Genomic DNA, 24,489 nt, shown 5'->3' with positions numbered 1-24,489 from the left:
TGAAATCCTTGCATGGCATTGCCCTTTTCACATGTCTTTTCTATCCCCCATTGTAATCTGTGTCCCATATCCTGGCTACTATTTGAAGGCTCCCATCAAGGTCTTTTTACCCTTGCCGTTTCTAAACTCTACCTTCAAGGATTCTACATCTTCCAATCCTATGTTGCTCCTTTTGAAGGATTTCATTTCATTTTTTAACCAACAGAGCACTCATCCCTTGGCCTACCTGTGATTCCTTTCTATATAAGGTGTATCCTTGGATATTAAGCTCCCAACTATGATCTTCTTTCAACCATGGCTCAGTGATGCTCATAAAGTTGTACTTGCCAATCTCTCATTGTGCTACAATATTTTGTATTCTGCGTGCATCGAAATATAACATCTTCATTCTTGCATTCATTCCCCTTCTTGATTTTGCCCCCGTGTTACACTTCCACTGACTGCAATTTTGTCCTATAATCTGCCTGTCCTTCCTTGCAGTCTCACTAACTACACACTGCATCTACTTTTATACCAAACAACAGGAATTCTGCAGATGCTGGAAATTCAAGCAACACACATCAAAGTTGCTGATGAACGCAGCAGGCCAGGCAGCATCTATAGGAAGAGGCGCAGTCGACGTTTCAGGCCGAGACCCTTCGTCAGGACTAACTGAAGGAAGAGTGAGTAAGGGATTTGAAAGCTGGAGGGGGAGGGGGAGATGCAAAATGATAGGAGAAGACAGGAGGGGGAGGGATAGAGCCGAGAGCTGGACAGGTGATAGGCAAAAGGGGATACGAGAGGATCATGGGACAGGAGGTCCGGGAAGAAAGACCGGGGGGGGGGTGACCCAGAGGATGGGCAAGAGGTATATTCAGAGGGACAGAGGGAGAAAAAGGAGAGTGAGAGAAAGAATGTGTGCATAAAAATGAGTAACAGCTGGGGTACGAGGGGGAGGTGGGGCCTAGCGGAAGTTAGAGAAGTCAATGTTCATGCCATCAGGTTGGAGGCTACCCAGACGGAATATAAGGTGTTGTTCCTCCAACCTGAGTGTGGCTTCATCTTTACAGTAGAGGAGGCCGTGGATAGACATGTCAGAATGGGAATGGGATGTGGAATTAAAATGTGTGGCCACTGGGAGATCCTGCTTTCTCTGGCGGACAGAGCGTAGATGTTCAGCAAAGCGGTCTCCCAGTCTGCGTCGGGTCTCACCAATATATAAAAGGCCACATCGGGAGCACCGGACGCAGTATATCACCCCAGTCGACTCACAGGTGAAGTGATGCCTCACCTGGAAGGACTGTTTGGGGCCCTGAATGGTGGTAAGGGAGGAAGTGTAAGGGCATGTGTAGCACTTGTTCCGCTTACACGGATAAGTGCCAGGAGGGAGATCAGTGGGGAGGGATGGGGGGGACGAATGGACAAGGGAGTTGTGTAGGGAGCGATCCCTGCGGAATGCAGAGAGAGGGGGGGAGGGAAAGATGTGCTTAGTGGTGGGATCCCGTTGGAGGTGGCCCATTCTTAGCCCTATCATTCTATTTCCTACCCCTCCCCCCGACGACAAAACCATCCCAGACAGATCAAGCAAACTTGCCTACAAGGATATTAGTCTCCCCTGGGTTCTGGTGTAACCTGCCCTTTTTGTACAGATTATAACTTCCCTGGAAAAGATCTGAATGATTCAGAAATCGAAAACCCTGCCTCCTAAACGATTCCTCAGCCACATATTCATCTGCCAAATCTTTAAAAGATTAATATTGCTAATCTTTGAACAGGTTTTCTAAAATGTTTCATTTATTTCAATCTGTTTTCTCTTTTATAGTTTTATTGTTATATTTATCTATTATAGTTTTATTAATAATACTCAATACACATAAATAAGCAACAGAACCCATCCTTCTTCCTTAAAAATAGTTCATAATTATTGCTACTAATTCATTAATTAATGATAAGCTCTTCTCAAAATTGCCATAGTACGCAAGAGAATTTTCTTTTTCAGACAATCGACAATATGGGCACATGCTCTGTAATATCATGGCAGAGAGGAGTGTAGGATCTGTCAGTAAGTGACAGTACTCACAGAAAGGCTTTGACAACTGGTACTGCTGCAACCCCAAGACTCACAAGTTGTCAAAATTGTTAATATCACTGAATGTGTGTGAATGCCTGACATATGAAAAATCAGCTAGGACCTGTCATACAGAAATGTACTGCACAGGAAGAGGTCCTTTGGCCCATCAGGTCTGCACCAACTAGTGAAGCAAAAGCATGTTAAAGTTAATGTCAAAAAGCCTCAAACGCACACGCACACACGTCTAAAAAAAACACATTTACATGACAGCTGATTTCTCACATACTTTTAATGTAAACCAGGAATGTGTGAAAGTTCATCTTGTCCCATTGGCATCAGCTGAAAGATGCTCTCTTCGGTTGAAGCGCATGCTGGCAGAGTACATCACATCTCTGGTGAGAAATACTGACAAGTTCTGATATATGCTCATGGCCACTTTATTAGATACCACCTGTACCTAATAAAGTGGCACTGAGTATATCTTTATGGTCTTCTGCTGCTGTAGTCTATCCACTTCAAGACTTGATGTGTTGTGCATTCAGTGTTGCTCTCCTGCACATCACTGTTACAAAAGGTGTTTATTTAAGTTACTGTCACATTCCTGTCAGCTTGAACAAGCCTGGCCTTTCTCCTTTGATCCCTCTCACTAACAAGTTATTTTTGTCCACAAAACATCTACTCATTGGATGTTTTTTTTCCCTTTTCACACCATCCTCTGTAAACTCTAGATACTGTTATGCATGAAAATCCCAGGATATCAGCAGTTTCTGAGATACTCAAACCACCCCATCCGGCACCAACAATCATTCCATGACCAAAGTCACTTAGATCACATTTCTTCCCCATTCTGATGTTTGTTCAAAATAACAATCGGATCTCTTGACCATGTCTGCATGCTTTCACGTACTGGGTTGCTGCTACATGATTTGCTGATTAGATATTTGCATTAACAAGCAAGTGTACAGCTGTACCTAATGAAGTGACCACTAAGTGTAAGTGCTGGCACTTGTGCAAGAGATCTGCTCCAATGCAAATAAGCCAATAACAGTTCTCATTAGCATAAAAGTAAAACATGTTTGAATATATAAATGATGTGATAAATCAACAGATGTGTTAACTGATAAGGAAAGTAAATCTATTAAATTTCTCTTTAATTACAGTTATATTACCATTCATACTTCGGCTTCAGATGTCAACAGATTGAAAAGGCAATAGAAATACCCAATCTTAGTACGTGCAGATATCAGCTTGTAGATGTAATTAAAACAAGAGTGGTGAGATCAACATCAACAGCCTGATTCATGATGTTAGTCATTGCACTGGGAAGGATAATTCAGGCAAATACATCCGAAAATAGTATTTCATCGATCTTAAAACAGGTTTAACTTTTACAAAACAAGTTATCTTAAGACAGGGGTCCTACTTATTTACTCAAAATGCATACCAAGAATGCTCCTCTATAACTCAATAAGAAGCATACTTGGCACTGATCACATGAAAAATCATACTTTTACATTAAAAGTGCAATGTGCATTTATATAACATTTGTCACAAACAGGCATGTTTGTAGATGCTTTACAAGCAAGCTAACATATTCTCCAGTTGTGTAAAATATTTATATCAGCCACAACACAAATTCACATGAATATATAAAATCAACAAAATCATCTACTAGTTTGGTCACATGCACAATTTGAATGTGAGAAGTAATTCTTGTCATAAGATTCACATGATTTTTACACAAGGCTATTCAAATGATGAGACCCATGGTGGCTTAGTGGAAGCACTAAATACTATGTCTGCTCCTATTCGCGGTTAACTTTTATTTTTCAAAAACCAAATGAGGTTCAGTGAATAAAAATCCACTATTTACAATTCATACCAACACAAACTTGAATAATGGCAGAGCTACAAGTTGATAAACTACAACAGACAAGTTGAAACTTATATATATTCTTACATATCAGACACTTACAGCGAGAGTTGCATGAAAAAGTTTATGAACCCTTTGCAATTATCTGGTTTTCTGCATTAATTACTCATAAAATGTGGTCTGATCTTCATCTAAGTCATAATACAAGACAAACACAATTGGCCTAAACTAATAACAAACAAACAATTGTACTTTTCATGTCTTTATTGAACACATTGTTCAATCATTTACAGTCCAGGCTGGAAAAAGAATGTGAACCTTTGTATTTAATAACTGGCAGAACCCTCTTCAGCAGCAATAACCTCCACCAAACGTTTCCTGTAACTGCTGATCAGACTTGCCCAACAGCAAAGAGGAATTAGAGAACATTCCTCCATATAGTACTGTTTCAGTTCATCAGTATTTCTGGGATATCTTGCATGAACAGCTCTCTTCAGGTCATGCCACAGCATCTCAATTCAGGTAGGGTCTGGACTCTGACTTAGCCAATCCAAAACACAAATTTTCTTCTTTTTAAACCATTGTGCTGTGATTTACTCTTGTGTTTCATATTGGTGTCTTGTTGCATCATCCAACTTCTATTAAGCTTCAGATGACGGACTGCTACCCTGACATTCTCTTGTAAAATGTCTTGAAACAATTTTGAAATCAATTGTTCCCAAAACCATGATGCTCTTCACTATGCTTCACAGTTAATATGAGGTTTTGGTAGTGTCCTTTTCGCTCCAAACATAGTGAAGTGCATTTCTGCAAAAAAGTTCAACGTTTGTCTCATCTATCCACAGAACATTGCCCCAGAAGCATTGTGGAACACCCTGATAGTCTTTTGCAAACTGGAGATGTGCAGCAAAGTTTTTTTTTGGAGAGCAGTGATCTCCTCAGTGGTATCATTCCATTAACACCATTCTTGTTCAGTGTTTTTCTTATAGTGGACACATGAACAGAGCCTTCAACACATTCTAGAGATTTCTGCATATCTTTTGCTGTTACCCTTCGGTTCATTTTCACCTCCTTCAGCATTGCATGTTGTGCTCTTGGTGTGATCTTTGCAGGATGCCCACTTAAGGAGAGTTGCAACAGTGCTGAATGTCCTCCATTTGCAGACAATTTCTCTTACTGATGAAAACTCAGGTCCATAAAAATGCTTTTGTAGCCTTTTCCAGCTTCATGCATCTCTACAATTCTTCTTCTAAGGTCCTCTGAAAGTTGTTTTGATCGAAGCATGGTGCACATAATCAGACCTTACTTGAGAAGGGCAGGCCCTGTCAGTAACCTGACTTTATGTGTCTTTTTCATAGTGCAGCACACCTCTCCAAGCCACACCTCCAATCTCATCTCATTGATTGGAACATGTGACTCCAAATAGCTTCTGTAGAAGGCATTACCTCAGGGGTTCTCACACACAGAGGGTGCTTCCAGGATGCTGCATCGGCAAGTTTGCGGCGCTGGAAACTCATGGCAGGAAGAGTTTTCTTCCTTCAACCGTCTGCGTGAGATGATGGGACTTGCGAGAAACTGAGATTTTTTTTTACCATGCCCATGGTCTGTTCTTCTATCAAATTATGGTATTGCTTGCACTGTTGTAACTATTTGTTATAATTATGTGGTTTTTGTCAGTTTTTTTAGTCTTGGTTTGTCTTGTGTTTCTGTGATATTATTCTGGAGGAACAAATTGTATCATTTCTTAATGCATGCATTACTAAATGACAACAAAAGAGGACTGCGTGTCCTCATAATCTAATCTAATTTCATCTAATCTTTTTCGAACCCAGACTGATTGTTTAGATGGTGTACTTAGTACTGACGAGAAGTACTAAGGTTTGTGTGTTATAAGTTTAGGTAGATTGCATTTATCTATTATTGTGACTTAGATGTATATCAGACCACCTTATCTGAGTATTTAATGCAGAAAATCAGGTAATTGCAAAGGGTTCACAAACTTTTTCTTGCAACTGTATGTCCTTACAGTTGACATTACATTCGAATAACTCCACTTTGGCTTATGAGCATATATGACCCAGCATGGCCTTCTTAAACAAAGGAACTACATAAATTAGATTTCCTCCGATCTTCTGGCTCCTCACCTGCAGCTAATTAAGATGCAAAAATATCAGTCAAGCCTTAGGGCTGAATATCTATCAATCATTTGGAGAAGATGGTGGCGCAACGCAGTGCACAGTGGCCACTCCCGTGATGAATATCTGCTATCTGTCAAGTAGGGTGCCGTTCACAATTCTGATTTGATGCAGACAGACGTGAGAGCACGGAGGAACATCTGGTGAAACTTCTGAAATGCCTTCTTCGCTGCCGCTGCTACTGTGTGATCCAGAATCTCCGGAGAAGGCCGCGAATCCTCGGCTTTGCTTGTTGCTCGGCGGCCGGGGCAGGGTTGAAGCGCTCGGTGGAGATGGTGCTCAATGTCGGAGGGCTGGTCAGAGTCTCGAAGTTTTCGGACTGACTCGGAGTCGGCTGTGGTCGGTGCTTCCAAAGGTGCTGCATCAGCAAGTTTGCGGCGCTGGAGGTTCATGGCAGGGAGAATTTCTCCCTTCTACCATCTGCGTGAATGATGGGCTATCGGGACTTTGAGACTTTTTTTTACCGTGCCCATGGTCTGCTCTTCATCAAATTACGGTATAGCTTTGCACTGTTGTAACTATATGTTATAATTATGTGGTTTTTGTCAGTTTTAGTCTTGGTCTGTCCTGTGTTTTTGTGATATCATACTGGAGGAACACTGTATCATTTTTTAATGCATGCATTTCTAAATGACAATAAACGAAGACTGCATGTCCTCATAATCTAATCTAATCCTTTTGTGCCTTGTGATATTAAACACCTCCTTATACTAATTTGCTGCCGATTATCCACATGCCCTTCCCTGAATTCACTATTTTCCACATGGTTCTCCTTAGTGATTGGAGTGGTTTAATATTGTCACATGTACCAACATACAGATAATTTCATTACAATATTGCATTGAAGAAATAAAGGGAAAGTAATAATAGAGCCCGGAACGAAGTGCTGCAGAGAAGGGGCAGTGCATGCAGACAGACGATATGGTGCAAAGCCATAATGAGGTAGATTGTGAGGTCAAGGGTTCATCACATCTTACAAGAAAACCAATCAATAGTCTTGTAATAGTGGAATCGAAGTGTCCTCTGGCATGGTAGTACATGTTTTCGGGCTTCTATATTTTTGCCCAATGTCTGGGATGGATGAGATCTTTGATTATGTTGGCTGCTTTAATGAGGCAGTGAGAAATGTAGACAGTAGATACAGATGGGAAGTACTCATGTAGGGCCTCAATCACATTGCCCATTTAACATTCCCCTTTGGTCTCCCCAACTATCCTCTTCTTCTTGATATCCTATAGAACGCTTTGGAAATCTCCTTACTTTTACAGGCCAAGGATATTTCATGGTCCTTTTTTGCCTTCCAAATTTCTTTTTCAATCTTTCCTACACATTGCAATTTCTCAAGGATCTTACTCAATTGCTATCACCTACATTTGCCATTTACTACCTTTTGGTTTCACCCCGACCAAACTTTTAATGTCCCTTACATCAAAGTTGCTGGTGAACGCAGCAGGCCAAGCAGCATCTATAGGAAGAGGTGCTTGGCCTGCTGCGTTCACCAGCAACTTTGATGTATGTTGCTTGAATTTCCAGCATCTGCAGAATTCCTGTTGTTTTTGTTTTAATGTCCCTTTGTCATTTAAGGATCCCTAATATTGCCATCTTTTCCTTACATCTTCTCTGAACATATTGAACCTGAACTTTCACTGACTCTCTTTAAATGATGTACAGTGGAGAGCATTCTGATTGGTTACAATGGATTGTAAGAGGATTGTAGATCAGCCAGTTCCATTATGGACATAAGCCTCCCATGACTGAGGATGTCTTCAAAAAGCAGTTTCTCAAGAAAGTGGCATCCATCATTAAGGACCCAGGACATGCCCTCTTCATTATTACCATCAGGGAGGAGGCAGAGGAGCCTGAAGACCCACACTCAACATTTCAGGAATAGCTTCTCCCCGCACCTCCCCCCCCCACCGCTATCAGATTTCTGAATGGTCCATGAATACTATCTTGCTATTCCTTTTTCTGTATTATTTATTTTTATTGTAACTTATCAACCATATCCCTTTCAATAACTATCTTGAAACTTTAAGAATTATAGTTACTGTTCCCAAAGTGCTCCCTGCCAGCACTTCTATCACCTGCACAACTTCATTTCTTAAGACAAGATCAAGCATTGCCTCTCTCTAGTAGGACTACCTAAACATCATCTTTTGAAAATTTTCTTGGATGTACTAAACAAATTCTACCCCATCCAGGGCCCTTGCATCAAGACAATCCCAGTTAACACTTGGAAAATTAAAATTAAAATCCCCCTTACTGCTCCTGCACCTTTCTGTGATGTATGCACACATCTGTTCGTTGAATTTCCATTGATAACTGGGGGGCCAATAGCAAAGTGATTGCTTCTCAGTTATCTTGAAGTTCTACCCACATGGCTGTTGGATGATCCCACTAACATATAATCTAAATACCATTTTACATTCTCCCTGAATAGATCAGTAATTCTCCCTCCCTCTTGCATTCCTTCTACCACATCAGGGTCGGCAGTCAGCTTGGACCAGTCCTTTGTTTCCTGTATCATCAGATCCTAATCCTTGAGGTTGTTCAGGATATGATTCAAAGGAACTAGGCATGCAGCAAGAGCCAGATGGAGAATTCAGCCAATTATACAGAATACAATTCCCCCCTCACAAAAATTGGCATTGAGTTGGGGGGGGGGGGGAGAGGAGAAGAAACTGGTCATTAGGTGAGAAGTGCAAATAGCATTGACAAGCATGGTGTAGAGGTGGCCAATACCTCATCCCAAACATTTTTCTTCCCACTGCAATATGAAAAAGGACTGCAAGCACAGAAACATAATGTAGAAACCTCCAGAGAAAGTGGAGTGGAGGACATGTATTGAACAAGATCCATATCCTGAAGGCTATTTTTGTAAGTGTCTGGATCAATGTATGCATGGACCCTAAGCTTAGATAGATAGATAGATATACTTTATTGATCCCGAGGGAAATTGGGTTTTGTTACAGCCGCACCAACCTAGAATAGAGCATAAATATAGCAATACAAAAACCAGAAACAATCAAACAACAATATGCGAACTATGCCAAATGGAAATAAGTCCAGGACCAGCCTATTGGCTCAGGGTGTCTGACCCTGAACACCTTGGTGTTTGAAACAGCAAGTGTCACAATATACTCTCTGACCCTGAAGGACTGATCTAGCCTTGTTGCTGTGAAACATACATTGTGGTAGAGCCTGACAAATTGTTCAATGCTTTTACTGTCAGTCATTTATTGTAATGTCTTATGAGCAAAACTTTAGAAAAGCATCAAAATCTTATTTAGCTGGTTGTGAAAGGACCATATCTGTCAAATTCTTCATGCACAGAGATACAATGCCACAACACTTTACATTCAAGTCCCATATGGTGAAGATGAGACCATCTTCCATTTCCCAAGATGATCTGGAGAGGGATGCATGGGTTTTTGCCAGGGTACATCCTGACAGTTGTGCATCACGGACCATGCTCTCTTTTCGGTGCTGCCATAAGGAAGGAGGTACAGGAGCTTCAGGCCCCTCATCACCAGGTTCAGGCACAGTTATTATTTTCAGCCATCAGGCTCTTGAACCAGTGGGGATAATTCACTCAACTTCATTTGCCCCATCAATGAACTGTTCCCACAAGCTATGGACTCACTTTCTCAATATTTATTGCTTATGTATTAATTATTATTTCTTTTTTTCTTTTGTACTTGCACATTGGTTGTTTGTCCTGTTGGGTGCGATCTTTCATTAATTCTATTATGGTTTTTGAAATTAATAAGTATGCACGCAAGAAAACAAATCTCAGGTTGCATATAGTAAAATATATGTACTTTAATAATAAATTTACTTTGAACTTTAAAAGCAGTTCTGAAGAGCACAGATTGTAGCAACTATTATAGAAGTCAATATGGCACAAGCTGGACTTGGTCAGTCCTAAACCTGCTGGTCTTCCAAAACAAGGAGCCATCCCTGAATGAATGTTGCAAACTGGCTGATTTCAAGGTCTAGGACATATGCTCAGATATACACTGAAGGATCTATGTGGAAAGCTTACAACTTAAAGACCTCCTTCCATTGCATAAATTGAGGAACTGGAACCCCACACAAAAATCCTATATGTGACACTATATGTGAAAGAAAAATTGACATGCTTGCTTTATAACCCAAATTTTGTAAGCAAATGGATTAGTGAGGGATATTCCATTTGCTCTATCCTTTCCTAATTTTGTATTTATTACAATAATGCACTAGATGCCAACATTTGTTCTAACATCATTGCAACTTTAGAAAATTAGTTCACACATTCTAACAGACATCCTAGATCAAAAAGCTTATAACTATGACCAATTCCAGAACAATCAATTAGATTTAAGACCATAAAAGATATTTCACAATTGAAAGTCATTCTCCCAAATTCTGGAATTATGATTAGAGTCCTCTTGCCAAAGCAATAATCATTGCATGATGAAATTAATCATTGATCGCACTTCCTCAAATAAAAATCCTGCTGGTTATACTATACACAAAAGCATTTATTTATGTACTAAATATCACAGTAGAGGTACTGAAATTGTTTCATAGTGCAGTCCCTTCATTATGGATTAACTACTGGCCAGAACAATATTGTGTCCTTGCAAAGTAAAATTAAAGATCACTCCTACACACTTCAGATTGATCCTTGGTTAAATTTAGGATCTGAAACACCACACCCCTGACAGGGCAGCACTCACCAAAATTACTCTGGAGTGTCTAACTAAATCTTTTTTCTTGTCTCAAGTATTTGGCATGGAACTTGAACCATAATCTTTTGGCTCAAAAGTGAATGGTACCAACAGAACATCTGATACTGTATCTAATCTGGAGTGTGAATGGGGAAGCAGTCCAACTCAGCTGAACCACAAAAAGCAGTCACAAACTATTTTTTTTAAATGAACTACTTCTGTTTCTAACAACCCACATAGAAATGAGCTAGTAAAACACCAAATACTTCAGAGTTACTCTTTGGAACTGATTTGAGGATCAGTTTCAAAGGTGAGGAGCACAGAACAGTCATGCAAAATAGCAATCTGTGCAAAATTTTAAAATACTGTTACCTAAATCTAGCCTTTGACTTGTTTTACAGTTTTGTTAATCCCATGAAACATTGTCAATTTATTTTATTTAAATCTGCATTAAAATTAAATGTTTATTAAATTAATATTCTTATTTTAAGGATTTAAGGGACTCTAGGATAGCTTAAAAGGCAAAGAAAAAGAATCCGGTTATTTGTTTGCCTTTATCACCATGCTAACCATTCTGCCAGAATCAAACACTTGGCCTTTATAAAATTTAGCCATTTACTATTCTGATCAAAATTAAGAGTATGAAAATTAGGCATGTTCTAAACCAAAGGGTAAAAATTAGTTACTGTGCTGATGGAGAAGCTAAAAAGTTATTCCAAAATGCTCAATAATGCCCATGGTCCTATACGGTATCCAATAATTCAAGCTAGATAGATTTTATGGGATTATGGTCAAGTTTAGCAGTAATACCCAACCAATACTTACTGGCAAGATCTGCACGTCAACAATAGATGCTCAAGGAAGATATCAGAAAATAAACCACGTCTTTAAACCATAACCAAGAACAAGTGAACAAGATTAGAAGCAAATGGAGGAAAATATAAATAATTATCAATAGGATTTACATATATGTATGTATGTTAGAGAATGATACAAGTGAAGATGACAAGTTTTACTGAATTATGTCTTCAAAAATGTTACCCAAATGCATAGTTCCAAGAGGAAAAAAATCTAAACAAAGTCTAACATTGCCTACCTGTCTTGAAAGCATTTATTTCTGCCACTGCTTTTTGGAGTGAATTAAATATAATTTTGAGGATTAACTCTGGCCCTTTTTTTTAAAAAAAAGAGATCCTGAAATCCTAAAATCTACAGATTTGCAAAGGTTGCACTCAGAATCAGTGTCATAAATACGAAAAACGTCGACTTTTTCCAATATAGAGGAAGGGAGGGGCAAATCGAGAGAAACCATTCCCTTTTGATATTAAAATACAGTGACGAAAGTCCTAATTAAATATGAGGCACAGAAAATGATTTAAAATATCCAGCGATTTCAATATCCACGTCAGTATTTCTACATCATTAATTTGTCAAATACGTAAGTAAAAACAATACACGATCCAGCATGAACACCACAATAACCACAACCTAAACAAAACTAGAGCTGTTTTAAAGTTCCAAAATAATATTTAAAACACTTAAAATGACCACGGACACTAGATCGAAAACAGAAAGCAACGTGGCCTACTACCCAACTGAGGATGTTAATGCAACTTACACCGGTGAATCCTTTCACTGCCATATTTTCATCTGCTTCAATCCAAAGTTAACGAAGATTTGTTCATTTTCATAGAAAACATATGCAAAATAAATAATTTTATTTCCTCTGATTAAACAGAGAGCTCTGATCGCGAACAGTTTTGAACGCCGGGCTTCTTAGAGGCTCCACAAAACAGCACTTCCTCTATTGCTAATCTATGAATTTCAGAACCTGCTCGCAGCAGCGACCCGATTGGCTTAAGCACCTGCATATAACAGAGTTATGCACTGATTGGTCTAGGATCACCACCATTAGGCTATGTCATTATTTGTTTACATTTGAGGAAGGAGAACATTTTTAAAAAAAATTCTTGCGACCAAACACACTACGTGTAAAATTGCCAATTTTATTGCAACAAATAAAAGGACAAATTTATTTTTAAAAAAGCTTTCGAAATTCCTTGGCACACTTGCAGAGTTTGGATGTATTTTATCTGGATTTTGCAATGCATTTTGCATTATCTCATACCTTATAATTTTCAATTGTTATCGTGGTCCTTGTAGAATCAAGTACACAGTAAAGATTTAGGAGTCGAAATGTAACTTTAACGCCGGAGTTCTCTTTGAAAATCATTTAACCTTTTTGTTCAAATACCCAGTGTTGATAACTGCAATTAAGTCGTTGTTAGATATCACTAATTCTGAATACAACTACGCATTAAAATGCAAAACAATTAAGTTATGCAGTCACACGTAACTGCAGTGACTCAAGGGAGCAGGATAGCAAATAGTAATAGAATCGTCACGGTATATTTAGCTAACATTTAGCACATCCAGTCAGTATAAATTTATAGGACATGCCTGGAGAAATAGAATAATGCTGTCTCCAGCAGGTCAAAAGGCATTTACTGAAGTTAAGCAAATATTTCTATTTGGAAGTCAAACAACAGGAATTCTGCAGATGCTGGAAATTCAAGCAACACACATCAAAGTTGCTGGTGAACGCAGCAGGCCAGGCAGCATCTCTAGGAAGAGGTGCAGTCGACGTTTCAGGCCGAGACCCTTCTTCAGGACTAACTGAAGGAAGAGCTAGTAAGAGATTTGAAAATGGGAGGGGGAGGGGGAGATACAAAATGATAGGAGAAGACAGGAGGGGGAGGGATGGAGCCGAGAGCTGGACAGGTGATTGACAAAGGGGATATGAGAGGATCATGGGACAGGAGGTCCGGGGAGAAAGACAAGGTGGGGGGGAACCCAGAGGATGGGCAAGGGGTATAGTCAGAGGAACAGAGGGAGAAAAGGAGAGAGAGAGAGAGACAGAGAGAGAGAGAGAGAGAGAGAGAGAGACAGAGAGAGAGAGAGACAGAGAGAGAATGTGTGTATATAAATAAATAACGGATGGGGTACGAAGGGGAGGTGGGGCATTAGCAGAAGTTAGAGAAGTCAGTGTTCATGCCATCAGGTTGGAGGCTACCCAGACGGAATATAAGGTGTTGTTCCTCCAACCTGAGTGTGGATTCATCTTTACAGTAGAGGAGGCCGTGGATAGACATGTCAGAATGGGAATAGGATGTGGAATTAAAATGTGTGGCCACTGGGAGATCCTGCTTTCTCTGGCGGACAGAGCGTAGGTGTTCAGCAAAGCGGTCTCCCAGTCTGCGTCGCGTCTCGCCAATATACAGAAGGCCACATCGGGAGCACCGGACGCAGTGTATCACCCCAGCCGACTCACAGGTGAAGTGTCGCCTCACCTGGAAGAATTGTCTGGGGCCCTGAACGGTGGTAAGGGAGGAAATGTAAGGGCATGTGTAGCACTTGTTCCGCTTACAAGGATAAGTGCCAGGAGGGAGATCAGTGGGGAGGGATGGGGGGGGACGAATGGACAAGGGAGTCGCGTAGGGAGCGATCCCTGCGGAAAGGGGGGGGAGGGAAAGATGTGCTTAGTGGTGGGATCCCGTTGGAGGTGGCGGAAGTTACGGAGAATAATATGTTGGACCCGGAGGCTGGTGGGGTGGTAGGTGAGGACCAGGGGAACCCTATTCCTAGTGGGGTGGCGGGAGGATGAATGAGAGCAGATGTGCGTGAAATGGGGGAGATGCGTTTGAGAGCAGAGTTGATGGTGGAGGAAGGGAAGCCCCTTTCTTTAAAAAAGGAAGACATTTCCCTCATCCTGGAATGAAAAGCCTCATCCTGAGAGCAGATATGGCGAAGACGGAGGAATTGCGAGAAGGGGATGGCATTTTTGCAAGAGACAGGGTGAGAAGAGGAATAGTCCAGATAGCTGTGAGAGTCAGTAGGCTTATAGTAGACATCAGTGGATAAGCTGTCTCCAGAGATAGAGACAGAAAGATCTAGAAAGGGGAGGGAGGTGTCAGAAATGGACCAGGTAAACTTGAGGGCAGAGTGAAAGTTGGAGGCAAAGTTAATAAAGTCAACGAGCACAGCATGCGTGCAGGAAGCAGCGCCAATGCAGTCATCGATGCAGCGAAGGAAAAGAGGGGGACCAGCAACTTTAATGTGTGTTGCTTTCTATTTGGAAGATGCTTGGATATTAAATGCAACAGACCCTTTCATTCAGGCTGTTTGTGAATCTGCTTACAATGCTAGTCAAAGTTCAAAGTAAATTTATTAACAAAAGTACGTCACCAAATACAACCCTAAGATTCTTTTTTTTTGCGGGCATACTTAATAAACAGTTATTTGTGATTGCACAAGGAGTTATTGAGACCAAGGTCTAGGAGATCATTGATTAGTTTTGAGGGGATGAATGCTGAGCTGTAGTTGATAATAAGCATCCTGATGCATGCATCTTTGCCGTCCAGATGTTCCAGGGCTGAGTGAAGAGCCAATGAGGTGACATCAGCTGTGGACCTGTTGTTCCAACAGGCAAATTGGAGCAGATCTAAGTCACTTCTAAGATAGGAATTGATATGTTTCAACACCAGCCTCTCAAAACACCTAATCCTTGTGGATGTAAGTGCTACCGAGTGAGGCAGGTACAACTCTGGACAAGGGTTTTGCTTCCTAGATACTTTTGGGTGTGCCTTATGGATTTTGGGCTGATGAAAATCACCATGAAATTTTCCTAACACGCACCATTTTTTTAAAAATCAACTATATTTGTTTTTTTTTTCTCAATTCATAATTCAAGTCAGAATAACTGATGCCAAGATTAAGGAAGTTATTTTTGTTAGTTCACAAATCAAACAGGTCATCAATCACAGGCAATTCAAAAAGATTCTAGTGGGACTGGAGAAAATTCCATGGAAGGCATTCAAGGATTTTGTTGCAAATTTTCTTGGCAACGACAGAGCAGCTGGTTGACAACATGCTTCAAACATGCAAAACCATGAAGTGCAACATGTCACTAAAGATTCATTTTCTGCATTCCCATTTAGACTTCTTCCCTGCAAACCTTGGCGCTGTCAGTGGCGAACATGGTGAAAGGTTTCACCAGAACATTGGAGTCAAAAAGAAATGGTATCAGGGCAACTGGAATCCATCGATACTAGCTGATTATTGTTGCACACTTAACCTAGAAGCCTCAGACACAGAGTACAAACAAAATTCATCAAACATTTTTAGTTAGTTGAACTATTGCAAAGTGTCAGCACCATAATGCAACTAAATGTATTATATAAGTCAATTTCTTGATTCTCCAAAGTCCTATGTAATACAAGTAGTCTGAAATTACTAGATCAGCCTCAAGCAGTCTATCAAAAACAAAAAAAAATTCTGAGGAAGCAACAGTTTAAAAAATATTAAGCAACACACATCAAAGTTGCTGGTGAATGCAGCAGGCCACGCAGCATCTCTAGGAAGAGGTACAGTCGAGTTTCAGGCCGAGACCCTTCGTCAGGACTAACTGAAGCAACTTTGATGTGTGTTGCTTGAACTTCCAGCATCTGCAGAATTCCTGTTCTTTGCGTTTTTAAAAAATATGTTGTCCAGGGTAATTGAAGTCTGCTTGAAGAAGTGAGTACCTCAGACTGCTGAAGGAAAATGTTAAGGGTCTCAGTGAACACTCCAGTCAGTTGAGTTCACAAGTCTCTTAGTACTTGATCAGGTACTCCACCTGGGCCGGATGCTTTTCGTGGGTTCACCCACCTGAAGGCTGCTCCCACATCGTCTTCAGAGACCAAAATCACAGGACCATCAGGGGCTGTGGGCGTTTGTGATGGTTCCTCCATGTTTTGACGGTCAAAGCATAGAAGGCACTCAGCTCATCTGGAAGCGAAGCCCTGTTGTTATCGCTGTTGCTTGATTTAATTTTAAGGGGTGATAGTATTCAAGCCCTGCCACAACTGTCGAGCATCCTTCATCAATTCAAATTTCGTCCAAAATTGGACCTTGACCATGAGATGGCTTTCCAGAGATTGTACCTAGAACCTCTTGTAACTTTCTTCGTCACCAAACTTAAATGCCTCTGATCTGATCTTCAGCAGACTGCAGAACTCATGGTTCATCTCAGGCTTCCGGTTCAGGAAGGCTCTCAATGATCTTGTGTGAACACATTTGTCTAAAATCTTCTGTTTTAATAATAAATTAGCTGGGTGATATTAGGTCTGACCTTCCTCCCCAACAAGGTGAAAATTTTGTATGCAAACTGAAAGTTAACAAGACCTAATGAGTAGATGATACCATTGAAGAAATATTAACGTCCAGCAGTCGGGAATAGGGATCACAAATTCACATCATTTCCCACATCTGGGAAGAACAGGACATCCCAGGGAACCTTTGATTGTGACCATCTTTAGGAGATAAATTCCATTGTGATAACTACAGGAGCATCTCCACATTGTCTGCACCACTGTCCTGCTCGACTCTGCCTTGTCAATCGCTAAAGAACATTTTCCCCATCAGTGTGGAATCTGTCCATCGGAAGGCATAATGGACATGAACTTCAACTTCAGCAGATGTGCAGGAAATAGCATCAATCACCCCATAGCTTTTTTTTAACCTCACAAAAGCCTTTTTGACTCCATCAATTGAAAGGGATCAAAGACCAATCTTCTCAAATGTAGCTGCTCTTAGAAATTATATGCAAACTTTAAGCCATAATCTCAAACAGTTGATTCACACTAGGCCTAATCTCAATGTAGAATAGTATTAAGGAAGGCTGCATCATTGCCCTAACATTTTTCCCTATCTTTTGCTACACTGCTCTATCTATTCTTCAAAGAGCTATGTTGGGAGTGTAGATGATCTACAGGACAAATGTTTAGCCTACATCACTTCCAGTCAAGAATCTGGATTGGTCTAATTTCAGTCTTTAAGTAGCAGTTGATAACACTCCAGCATTTATTTACCAACTGATTCAAGTAAGCATAAGGGAATGGAGCTTGCAGTCAACATCCACAAAACAAAGATACTCCACCAATTTACCTACTACATACAGTATTAATCCAACAAATAACGTAAAAATTAACAAATTCACCTTTTTCAATTCACTCGGAAGCAATTGTTAATGGTGAATCTACAACTTATGCATAGGAGTGTTTCCCAACTTATCCTAAAAAGACATCTCTATCCACGATGCTGGAAGGATTTCAATGAAGGCATTTTCCTCAGTTTCAAGAGCACACAAAATTGAACAGCCCTTGTACCTGCTCTGCCAAATAGATCATGGCTGAACTATAACCTCTGTAGCACTCTTCTACACTAAACCATCTCTCTATTCCCTGTACATCTAAAAATAAATTTCAGTTGTTATTGAAGCAATTTTGCTCATTTCAATATTCAACAGAAAACTCTGTTTACATGAAAACCGTGAAATGTTTTGATTGTCATTGGCTAACTTATGTCCTTCAAGGAAGGAACTCGGCCAATCTGAACTGGTCTGGTCAATGTAATTCCTCTGGACAGTTACCTTCCCTCTCTTCAGAGGACACTGGATAGGCAATAAATGCTTGTCAGTGATATTCACATGCTACGAATAAATATATATGGCATATAAAAATGATTGTTTTGAACAACATTGCTTTCATAAGAATGAATATAATACTTTAGTTAGAATAAGTGGTGAATTTCTTTCCTTCAGACTCCACCAATTCCATCACAGGAACAACCCTCCCTCCATCAAGGATTATCTTCAAGAGACAGTGCTTCAACATAGAGCCATCCATCATTGAAGGCTCTCATCACCTGGGAAAGGCCCTCTTCACATTACTATAATCAGCGAGGATATCCACAATTAACATTTGTGGATGCTTCTTTCCTTCTGCCATCAGATTTCTGAATGGTCCATGAACACTACCTCATTGTGCCTACTTATTTGTTTTTGTAACTTATAATTTCTTTGTTCTACGCTGTACTGTTGCTGCAAAATAAGTTTTACGTTTCCGATAACAACCTGATTCTGACAGTAATCAGTACTATTGATAAAGGACCTTGAGTAAGGACAATTTTCTTTTCACTCAGGAATTGATGTGATCTAGACTGAAGTCAAATGAAGACCAATACTATAAAACCTCCCGGGAGGGGGGAGAAGATGGCGGAGCGATGGCAGTACGCGCGGCCACTTCAGTGATGAATATCTGTTATCTGTCAAGTAGGGGACCGTGCACAATCCTGATTTGATGGAGACAGGCGTGACAGCACAGCGGAACATATGGAAAACTTCTGAAATGCTGCTTTGCTGCCGCTGCTACTGTGTGGAAACCGGAATCTCCGGAGCTGAAGGCCCCGAAATCCTCGGCTTTGCGTGTTTCAGCAGCCGGGCAGAGGTCGAAGGCGCTCGGCAGAGGATGGCGTTCAGGAGGTGGTAACGGAGAGGCTGCTCGGAAGCTCGGAGTTTTCGGACGGATGGACTCAGGGTCGGCTGGGATCGGCTGCTTCCAAGTTGACGGTGCCTGGAAGTTTATGGCAGGGAGTTTCTCCCTTTTGCCGCCTGCTATCAGAGATTAGGGAGTCGATCGACTCGGGACTTTGAGACTTTTTTTTTACTGTGCCCATGGTCTGTTCTTTATCAAATTATGGTATTGCTTTGCACTGCTGTAACTATATGTTATAATTATGTGGTTCTGTCAGTGTTAGTCTTTGGTCTGTCCTGTTTTCTGTGATATCAGTCTGGAGAAATAATGTATCATTTCTTAATGCATGTATGCATTTCTAAATGACCACAGAGGACTGAGTGTTCTCATAATCTAATCTAAATCATATTAAATAAGAATTTAACAGGTATTTGATTACCTTTGAGGGGATAAATACAAAACAAGGTGTGGATCTGAGCATTAGTACTTTGTCAAAGAGCCATAATAGGCCTGATTTGCCCTAGAAAACACAGGAATGGAGAGCAGAGGAACATAACAAAGCAATTAGCCTGCTTGAGCCTTCTGTCACTCAATGACATCACAGCTAACCTCACTTCAAATACTGATTCTGGGGTTACCTCCCTTTAATTGGGGACATGGCTTCAAGATAGAGCAGAATTTAGGACAGAGATTAGGAAAAATATATTTATTGAGGTAGCCCAAGGCAGCAGTATGAGCTACATCAATATTTAAGGCACAGTTAAATAGATTTTTGCATAATGCATGAATTAAGGGTATGGGGAAAGACGAGAAGGTGGAGCCGAGTTCATGGCCAGTTCAACCATGATCTTATTGAATGGCATTTCAGGCTTAACTAGCCAGATAGCTTACTCCTGCTCCTAGTTCTAATGCAGTTGGTTAAAAAACTTTCAACCTACTATAGAAGTGACACAATATTATCTTTTTCTGCAAGGCCATGCTCTTGTCTTTCGACCATACTTCCTAAATCAAAAATAATTCATGTTTATCACTGTGGTTTGTCTTAATACATTAAAGGCTTCAGTCAAACCAACCTTTCACTGAACTGTTCCCACAACCAATGGACTCACTTTCAAAGACTCTTCATCTCATGTTCTCAATATTTATTGTTTATCGATTTATTTTTTCTTTTGTATTTGCAAAGTTTGGTGTCTTTTGCACATTGGTTGGTTGTCCTTTTGGGTGTAGTCTTTCACTGATTCTATTATGTTTTGTGGATTTACTGAGTATGCCTGCAAGGGAACTAATCTTGGGGTTATATATAGTAATATATACTACACATACTTTGATAATAAATTTACTTTGAATTTTAACCTTGAAAGTTACAGAAAACACAACCTTGGTTTGTGTAGAGTAAAACCTTGAAAGGATGATGTGCATGGAAGGTCTTTCATGTGCACTTGTAAGAACACCCCAGAATTCATGATAGAGCCAAGTTAGTGCATTCCCATCAACAGCTAAGCTGAGAAATTACAAAGTAATGAACAGCAGGTTCTGCCTCATCTCTAAATCTTCCTACAATTAAACGGACTACAAATTTCACAAATGCAGTTCTGCATAAACTCTTTCAAAATCTTCAACAAATTCAACAGGAATAAATTAAGATGCTAATTAGAAAAAAGGTATGCTTGATTTCACACAGTCTTTAATTTCACTCTGCTACAGTGACTCAAATTCAATTATAATTTTTTTTGGGGTGGGGTCATTGTGCAATTTGTTCATTTTCAATGTGGGTTTCCTTAGGTGCTCCTGTTTCTTGCTAGGAAAGCTGCTGGTTAAATGTCTGGTGTATGTAGATGACAGGAGACTCACTAGAGGTTAATGGACATTGGAGAGGGGTCACAGGGAAACATGGAATTGATGCTTGGAGAGCTGGGAAAGTCAATGGTCCAAATTACCTCCTTCTAGGTCTCAAGGAAATATATAAACTGAGATACTGAAAGATACTGAGTTTGGATTCTTTTTCAAGTAGCTGTTATAATAGACTCCACAACCTCGAGAGTTGTCCATTACAATAGTCCAACAGTATTTCCACACCCAAGACCTTGCCCCTGAAAACAGTGTTGGCTATTACCATCAAGTTGACAGTGACAGATGCATATAAACTGAGTTTGGATTTACCATGTAGACCAACAGACTAGGAGAAGATTCTGGACCATCTAATTATTTGGTGATGGAAATGCAGTTGATATTGCCTGAGTTATTGTATTCTTACGTTGTAATCAAAGGTTCTTTCAGAAGTCAGGAAAAAGGCACAAAACTTAATGCTTCATGATTGTTTTATTAAGGGTTTATAGAACAAAGAAAACAGGGACAGAACAGACATTGATAGATGTCTACTAAGCAAAGAGGGAGATAAAAGAACTCAGAGAAGATGGCAACACACATAAAAGTTGCTGGTGAACGCAGCAGGCCAGGCAGCATCTTTAAGAAGAGGTACAGTCGACATTTCCGGCCAAGACCCTTCTTCAGGACTAACTGAAAGAAGAGCTAGTAAGAGATTTGAAAGTGGGAGGGGGAGGGGGAGATCTGAAATGATAGGAGAAGACAGGAGGGGGAGGGGTGGAGCCAACAGCTGGACAGGTGATTGGCGAAACTGAACACCTACGCTCTGTCCGCCAGAGAAAGCAGGATCTCCCAGTGGCCACACATTTTAATTCCACGTCCCATTCCCATTCTGATATGTCTATCCACGGCCTCCTCTACTGTAAAGATGAAGCCACACTCAGGTTGGAGAAACAACACCTTATATTCCGTCTGGGTAGCCTCCAACCTGATGGCATGAACATTGACTTCTCAAACTTGCACTAATGCCCCACCTCCCCCTCGTACCCCATCCGTTATTTATTTATATACACACTTTCTTTTTCTCTCTCTCCTTTTTCTCACCTCTGTCCCTCTTACTATACCCCTTGCCCATCCTCTGGGCTTCCCCCCTCCCCCTTTTCCTTCTTTTTCCCTAGGCCTCCTGTCCCATGATCCTCTCATATCCCTTTTGCCAATCAACTGTCCAGCTCTTGGCTCCATCCCTTCCCCTCCTGTTTTATCCTATCATTTTGGATCTCCCCCTCCCCTCTCAAATCTCTTACTAGCTCTTCTTTCAGTTAGTCCTGACGACGGGTCTCGGCCCGAAACGTCGATTGTACCTCTTCCTAGAGATGCTGCCTGGCCTGTCCTGCATTCACCAGCAACTTTTACGTGTGTTGCTTGAAATTCCAGCATCTGTAGATTTCCTCATGTTTAAGAGAAGATGGTGCTGCTTTGTGCTTTGCTATTTTATACCCACAGATAGGGAAAAATTCCATTCAAATTTATAGATAGAATTAACCAATGAGAAAGTCATTATTCAAACAATGCACTAGAGAAGCCTACAGAGCTTTCCAAAATTGCACTTTGTTTAACCACTAGAGGCATATTAAACACATACAGGTACTTGGATACGACAAGGAAGCAGAGCGAGCAGTTACTTGTATACAAGTAATTACATAAAACACTAGCCAATATTAAATTGTTAAACTGCAAAGAAAATATCAATTAAACAACAAGAATGAAACAATCAGCTCCAACAATACCCCCTTTGATTCTGAATCACACATTTAGAATCATTACATCTGAAAATTCAGTGGCAGAAAAACTTGTGGTATTGACATTAAGTATAAAATAGAGTGGATTCCAGTTAATTGGGACACATAAGCACCAGTACACTTTGGCTCAATTAAACAAGCTGCTGCAATTAGTTAAAGTTTAATGGAAATAGTTAAAAAGGTATATTAAATAAACCACAGGAGCAATTCAGCGTACACTGCCTCAAACAAAATCAGTGCAGACACCTCATGTAAATAATGGACTGTCTTCAAACAATACTATTAATGATTGCATCCTTCAAATCTATATTTTCATTGTAACATTTAAGATGATTGTTCATACCTTCAGATTCTTTATAGTTCCCAATTTGAAGGAATGAAATAATTTTCATTTTCACTCTCAGCAATTTCTGGCATCTCCAAGTCTGAATGTTTGAATCCGCAGTGAGCAATCTGGTTCTGAATTGTCTTACTGCTTATTTCTTGGCAACTATCAGTGACAGACATCACTGCTTTTTGATATAAGCATACTCAACTGACAGGATATAAAAATGGTGCAGTGTCTAACACTAGTTCGAAAGTGGTAACAGTCTCCTGTCTCAATTAAGCAGCAGAGTGTCCCAAATAAATGAAGGAAATCCGGCAACTTTCTTGATTAGTCTTTGTGCTTTAAGAGCTGGCCCAAATAAGCAGCTTCCCCGATAAAGTGATAGCCCAATTAACCGGGATTCACTGCAATCAAAAGCTACTTCAAGTACATACATACTACTATATACAACGCTGAGAATCATTTTCTTGCAGGCATTCACAGTAAATACAAGAAACACAACAGAATCAATGAAAGACTACCCCCAACAGAACAGAAACAACCAATGTGCAAAAGACAACAAACTGTGCGATACAAAAGAACAAAATAACAATAACAATAAATATCGAGAACATGAGATGAAGAGTCCATAGATTTTGGAAATAGTTCAGTAAAGGGACGAATGAAGTTTAGTGGCTTTCCCTCATTTTATTACTGAAATTATGTCATGACTTAAGTTATGAAATATCAGAAGGTATATATTTTCCCAAGGTATTTATAGGATTATGTCATGGTTAGGCAGATTTGTAGGCACACATGCGAGTTTGAAATATTTTGTTAATATCATATTGATGTACTTTAGCTGCTTCTTTATGAATATTATCAGCCAAATTATTTGTCAGGTATGCAAATACAACACTCCTTGCTTATCACTGCACGTTTCCCTTTGAACTGCTAAGAGAAGATCTAATGCCATACGATTTTGAAGAACCATCTTATGCATAGTGACTATTTCTGTTACTTTTCCCAAGACTTCAGAGGAGTCATTGTGTGCTCTTTCTAAAGCTGCAACAACATTTTAAATCTCTCCTATACTCCTTGCAACACCATAACATGTAAATAAAATCAATGCAAAACCATCTCTTTCTGAAGTATCTCATTTACTTCTAGACTAGGGAGGTAAAGTGTGTGTATACCTCATGTCAGGAAAAACATAGCCTGAATAACAAAATGCCAACCAGTTATGTGGAAGAGAGGTGCAGGCTCCATTTCCACACAAAGTACACATTGTTCCATGAACTTAGATCATTTATTATTACTTGACAGGAGTGCTGTTGAATTGTAATAATTTTCTGATCATCAATGAAAATTCCAGAGT

The 24,489-nt window shown here is 40.1% G+C and overlaps 1 protein-coding gene across 6 annotated transcripts in view; it reads right to left on the bottom strand.

Annotated features, from left to right (window-relative positions):
* osbpl9 (oxysterol binding protein-like 9) overlaps window positions 1-24,489 on the bottom strand; it is a 345,172-nt gene that overhangs the window by 93,381 nt on the left and 227,302 nt on the right. Inside the window, exon 1 of one of the 6 annotated variants that reach the window (XM_063064346.1) lies at window positions 12,449-12,629. The exons of the other annotated variants lie outside the window; for them this stretch is intronic. Within the exon in view, the coding sequence (XP_062920416.1) occupies window positions 12,449-12,472 (24 nt within the window). The 5' untranslated portion in view covers window positions 12,473-12,629. Of the gene's footprint in view, window positions 1-12,448; window positions 12,630-24,489 lie in introns of those variants that run through there. 6 annotated transcript variants of the gene reach the window in all.

Source organism: Mobula hypostoma, chromosome 12 (assembly GCF_963921235.1).
Source record: "Mobula hypostoma chromosome 12, sMobHyp1.1, whole genome shotgun sequence".
In the NCBI taxonomy this organism is placed as follows: domain Eukaryota; kingdom Metazoa; phylum Chordata; class Chondrichthyes; order Myliobatiformes; family Myliobatidae; genus Mobula; species Mobula hypostoma.
This window is presented reverse-complemented; position numbering and strand designations above follow the sequence as displayed.